Source organism: Danio rerio, chromosome 5 (assembly GCF_052040795.2).
Source record: "Danio rerio strain M-AB ecotype USA chromosome 5, GRCz13ab, whole genome shotgun sequence".
In the NCBI taxonomy this organism is placed as follows: Eukaryota; Metazoa; Chordata; class Actinopteri; order Cypriniformes; family Danionidae; genus Danio; species Danio rerio.
The window spans coordinates 1,013,606-1,020,000 of NC_141025.1; the positions used below are offsets into that span (position 1 = coordinate 1,013,606).

The following is a 6,395-nucleotide window of genomic DNA, read 5'->3' on the forward strand; positions in this document are numbered from 1 at the left end:
GTTATTGTCAACTCTGTCATCGTCAACTCTGTTATCATCAACTCTGTTATCCTCAACTCTGTTATCATCAACTCTGTTATCATCAACTCTGTTATCGTCAACTCTGTTATCGTCAACTCTGTTATCGTCAACTCTGTCATCTGTCAACTCTGTTATCGTCAACTCTGTTATCCGTCATCTCCGTTATTGTCAACTCTGTTATCGTCAACTCTGTTATCGTCAACTCTGTTATCCGTCATCTCTGTTATCGTCAACTCTGTTATCGTAAACTCTGTTATCGTCAACTCTGTTATCGTCATCTCTGTTATCGTCAACTCTTTTATCCGTCAACTCTGTTATCGTCAACTCTGTTATCGTCAACTCTGTTATCCGTCATCTCTGTTATCGTCAACTCTGTTATCGTCAACTCTGTTATCGTCAACTCTGTTATCCGTCAACTCTTTTATCCATCAACTCTGTTATCGTCAACTCTGTTATCGTCAACTCTGTTATCCGTCATCTCTGTTATCGTCAACTCTGTTATCGTCAACTCTGTTATCGACAACTCTGTTATCCTAAACTCTGTTATCGTCAACTCTGTTATCGTCATCTCTGTTATCGTCAACTCTTTTATCCGTCAACTCTGTTATCGTCAACTCTGTTATCCGTCATCTCTGTTATCGTCAACTCTGTTATCGTCAACTCTGTTATCGTCAACTCTGTTATCCGTCAACTCTTTTATCCATCAACTCTGTTATCGTCAACTCTGTTATCGTCAACTCTGTTATCCGTCATCTCTGTTATCGTCAACTCTGTTATCGTCAACTCTGTTATCCGTCAACTCTTTTATCCGTCAACTCTGTTATCGTCAACTCTGTTATCGTCATCTCTGTTATCGTCAACTCTGTTATCGTCAACTCTGTTATCGTCAACTCTGTTATCGTCAACTCTGTTATCCGTCATCTCTGTTATCGTCAACTCTGTTATCGTCAACTCTGTTATCGACAACTCTGTTATCCGTCAACTCTTTTATCCGTCAACTCTGTTATCGTCAACTCTGTTATCCGTTATCTCTGTTATCGTCAACTTTGTTATCGTCAACTCTGTTATCCGTCATCTCTGTTATCGTCAACTCTGTTATCGTCAACTTTGTTATTGTCAACTCTGTTATCCGTCATATCTGTTATCCGTCATCTCTGTTATCGTCAACTCTGTTATCGTCAACTCTGTTATCCATCAAATGTGTAAAATCTGTTATGGTTTAAAAAACGTGTAGCAACAGAATCAGGATGTTCTCGTTGAAGTATTTTACTGTAAAATATATATTTGTGGTTTATAATTTCCAATTTAAGTAAAATTAATTGAAAATGCTTGAAATGCACCTGGAAGTCCAAAATCCTGTATGCATGAGAGTCATAATAAATGTAAATGGATGAGCACATTGGTATCCCCCTGAGCTCTCCTGATTGGCTATCGTGTGTGGTGTTCAGGACGGTGGTCATCTGCAGATTCTGGGTCTGGTGCGCTCAGATGAAGGCTTTTATCAGTGCATCGCAGAGAATGAAGCGGGGAACAGTCAGGCCATGGCTCAACTCATCCTGCTGCAGCCCGGTAAGACACACACATGCGCACACACACACACACACACACACACATCTCCTGATCTGAGACCAGTGTCCTGCTGCAGCGCATTTAGAGTGCATAAGTGCCACAGGTCTGAGATCAGTGAGGAAGATCAGTGCTGCTATTCTGCTGTCCATCATTCAGCACCGCTGCCATCTGCGCGCACACACACACACACACACATGCATGCACATACAGGCATGTATATGCAAACACAAATACACAGACATACACACACACACACAAAACCACTCAATTATGTAAACGTATATACACACACACACACACACACAGGCACACACAATCACATGCATATACACTCATCCACACATGCATGAACATACAGTCATGCCTATGAACACATGAGCACAAACACACATACATGCACTTACATACAATCCTGTACACACACATCTGAACACATGCACAAATGCATGCACACACAAACACACATGCACATATACACACATGCATGCACATTTATACACATGCATACAAACAAACACACGCATACAAACTCGTGTACATGCATACATGCACTTGAACACATAAAACGCACACACGCATGCACACACGCATACACACAGCTACAGGTGAGAGCTCATCATCACTGATGTCTGGTGTTTGTGGGGCAGAAGTGACTCTTTCATTGCAACAGTGTGTGTGTGTGTGTGTGTGTGTGTGTGTGCGTGTGTGCGTGTATGTGTTTGTTGGTGTCCTGTAATAACCCTCAGTATTTTTTATCAATGTGTATTTCAACATGCGTCTAGGTGGTTCTGTGGTTAGCACTGTGGCCTCACAGTAAGAAGGTCTCTGGTTTGAGTCCTGGCTGGGTCAGTGTGTATTTCTGTGTGGAGTTTGCATGTTCTCCCCGTGTTGGCGTGGGTTTCCTCCGGGTGCTCCAGTTTCCCCCACAGTCCAAACACATGCGCTATAGGGGAACTGATCAACTACACTGGCCGTAGTGTATGAGTGTGTGTGTGTGTGTGTGTGTGTGTGTGTGTGTGTGTGTGTGTGTGAATGTGTGTATGGGTGTTTCCCAGTACTGGGTTGCAGCTAGAAGGGCATTCGCTGTCTAAAACATATGCTGGAATGGTTGGCGGTTCATTCCACTGTGGCAACCTCTGAAATAGAGATCAAGACGAAGGAAAATGAGTGAGTATCGATGAGTGCCCTATAAAGGGTTAAGAGGCTATTTTTAAATAAGCCATCTTTAATATGTTTTATTACATAGATACACATAAATATAGTAAATGTCCTTCCAGAATGCCCCTCGGTGTGTATTTGTCATATATTTGTCACTTTCCGCCTGAAGAGCAGCTAATAAAATGCATGTGTTTGTAATGTCTTCAGTGTGGAGGTGTCGATGATGGATTATTCTGCCATGTTGACATTGCTGCATAAGTGTGTGTTTGTGGAGATCAATCCTTCAGCAGATAATCAAAGCGCTGTCGGAAAGCATCTGCTGGAGCTGCTCTCCAAAGTTTCCCACAGAAGATTAAAAATACCTGAATCACAGCGGCGCGTCACTCACGCCACTATTAGCAGCGCTTTGACACTCGGCCCGATGTTTTAATTAAGCTGGAATGACTGAAGCAGCGGGACTGTGTGTGTGTGTGTGTGTGTGTGTGTGTGTGTGTGTGTGTGTCTGCTGTTTTCATCACAGAGTCTGAAGAGTTTAACAGGGTTTCTGAGAGACACACACACACACACACACACACACACACACACACACACACACACACACACACACACACACAAGGTTTTCATATTCTGCCTCTGTTTGAGTCCTTTTTTCATAAAGTTGCTATTGTTCAGATAAAGTCACGCTGTGTCTGATCAGCAGGGAAACATTCCTGTTACCATGTTTTTACAGTAGCCCTCGTGACTATTACACAATATATATATATATATCTTGTGGTGGATCTCAGTTGTAGGAGCAGCAAATAATATCTGGTCTTCTAGTTGATGATGTGTGAAAGTGTCAGAAGGTGGATTTCTCTGCTGGATCATCTGCTGATCTGCATCAATCATCACCAATACTGCAGAAGACCTACTGGAACCAGCATGGACACAAGATTCTCACAGAAATCAGTCAAGTTTGGTGAAGGAGAAGTCATGGTTTGGGGTTCATTCAGTATGGGGGCGTGCGAGACATCAATAGCCTGAGGTATCAAGACATCTGTGCTGCCCATTACATTACAAACCACAGGAGAGGGACAATTCTCCAGCAGGATAGCGCTCCTGCTCATACTTCAGCCTCCACATCAAACCTCCTGAAGGTCAAGCTGCTCCAGGATTGGCCAGCCCAGTCACCAGACATCAACATTATTGAGCTGATGAAGGAGGAGGTGTTGAAGATGGACACAAAGACTCTTGATGAACTCTGGGATCCTGCTGAAGGCTTTCTTCTTCATTCCAGATGACTTTATGAATCAGTGATGTGAGTCATGTCAGAGATGTATGGATGCAGTCCTCCAAGCTCATGATGGAGTCAGACACAATATTCATTCTGTCTCCACTGCAGCAGGACTTTATATTCTATACTGGACATTATTTCTGTTCAGTGATGAGACTTTAGTCTGAGCAGAGTCAGACCGCACTGTCCTCATCAAATCAGTCAACATCAAGGCATGATCAGATTTATTGAGCTCAAATCAGCAAAATCTAGAGGCCTTCACCTTTCATAGAGACACTTCTGACACCAAATCATCAACCAGAAGAGCAGTTATTATTTACTGTTCCTAAATCATGGAGAAGGGCCTGTTTTAAAAATAGCTCACCATACTGCCATTTACCAGAAAGCTGAGCATCAAAATCTAATATTTTTACCTTTTTTAATTTAATATAAAATACTTTTAAATCCCACTTGCATTGGTGTAAAACTGAAAATGACATGAAGTTATGCTGTATATAAAAAAAACTATTTCAGACAAATGACATGTTAAATCATTAACACGATCAGTGTCTTCACATAGATGAACATCATTAATTATTAATAATAACATATAAAAGTAAATTAAGCAAACTTGTTATTTAAGTGTGCATCAAACTGGTAGCCCTTCACATTAATCGGTGACCAAAAAGTAGCTCTCATTTTCTAAAAGGTTGGTGACCGGCCGCTGCCTCTGACATTCAGACTGTGTTTTTGTAAGTGTGTGTGTTTGTGTGTGTTTGTAAGTGTGTGCGTGCGTGTGTGTGCGTGTGTCATATTTACTTTAATAACACACACACATGCTCACACACATGGTGACTCCCTATCTTGGCAGTTTTCTTGATTAAATATCCAATATATCGGTTTTATTTGTGTTTAACCATATTTTAGATGATATATTTGAAAATCATCAAGACTTAAAAAGGAAGAGTAATTTATTTAATAATTATATTATTGTAATTAGTTTCAGCTTTATATACATCATACGATTTTTTTTATAATTATTAAAACATACAGTCTATAAAATAGGCTCTTTTTTCTATATTCGACAGTCACAATGAAAAAATGTTCAACGGAAAAATAATATAATAAAATTATAATGTGTCATGTGATGTGACTGTTTAAAGATACAGATAAAGTCAGAATTATTCACCCCCCAGTTAATTTTTCCCAAATTCCTGTTTAACAGAGAGCAGATTTCTCCAGCACATTTCTGATCATAATAGTGTTAATAACTCATCTCTAATAACTGATTTATTTTCTCTTTGTCATGATGACAGTAAATAATATTAGTCTAGATATTCTTCAAGACACTTCTATACAGCTTAAAGTGACATTTAAAGGCTTCATATGCACATATGTATATATACATATGTGTGTGTGTGTGTGTGTGTGTGTGTGTGTGTGTGTGTGTGTGTGTGTGTGTGTGTGTGTGTGTGTGTGTGTGTGTGTGTGTGTGTCAGATGATTTGATTTGTCTCAGTGCTCTGGTATATTTATCAGTGCTTGGAATTTGTTCATTATTTATTTTGTTTGCAAATGATTGAATCCCTGTCAGCGTCATCCCTTCAACCATTGTATTCATATCCTCTGTATATGCGTGTGTGTGTGTGTGTGTGTGTGTGTGTGTGTGTGTGTGTGTGTTTCCACACAACCCTGTGCAGACACACACCAGCAATCACAGATTTACTATTACAGCACATGAATTATTGAGACTCTTCAGCTTACAGCAGACGGAGAGAGAGAGAGACAGAAGCTGAGAGAAAGAAAGAAAAAATCTGAAAGAAAGAAAAAGGGAAGAAAGAAAAAAATATGAAAAAAGCATGAAAGAAAAATGGAGGAACCAAGAAAGACAGAAAGAAAAATGACAAAAACTGAAAGAAAAAAGTAAAAGAAAGACGAATAGAAATAATAAAAAGAAAGAAAAATTAAAAGACTAAAATAAAGGAAAAACTAAGAAAAATGAAAGTGTTTGTTTGCTTTATTTATAGAGCACATTTAAAAACAACAGGTGTTGACCAAAGTGCTTTACAAAAAGACCAGCATACAAAATCTATACCTATATATAAAAATAAGCTAAATATATAAAACAGATTAAAATCAATTAATTACAATCAAAGGCAAGAGACAGAAGGTGATTGTTTAGATGAGACTTAAAAGCACCAAGTGAAGAACATGACCGGATCTGTAAAGGCAGACCATTCCACAGTCGGGGGGCTGCAGCAGAAAAAGCCCTGTCACCTCTTGATTTCAACCGTGTTTTGGGGACAACTAGCTGAAACGTGTTTTCAGACCTGATTGGCCTCAATGAAGTGTGCCAGTGAAGAAGCTCAGAGATGTAAATCGGTGCCAGACCATTC

General features: G+C 39.8%; 1 protein-coding gene across 10 annotated transcripts in view; it reads left to right on the top strand.

The window, feature by feature from the left end:
* Window positions 1-6,395, top strand: part of dcc (DCC netrin 1 receptor) — a 418,185-nt gene that overhangs the window by 289,007 nt on the left and 122,783 nt on the right. For all 10 annotated transcript variants that reach the window (XM_087252692.1, XM_087252694.1, XM_087252686.1 and 7 more), the window contains 1 exon segment: window positions 1,470-1,590. In XM_087252692.1, the coding sequence (XP_087108818.1) occupies window positions 1,470-1,590 (121 nt within the window).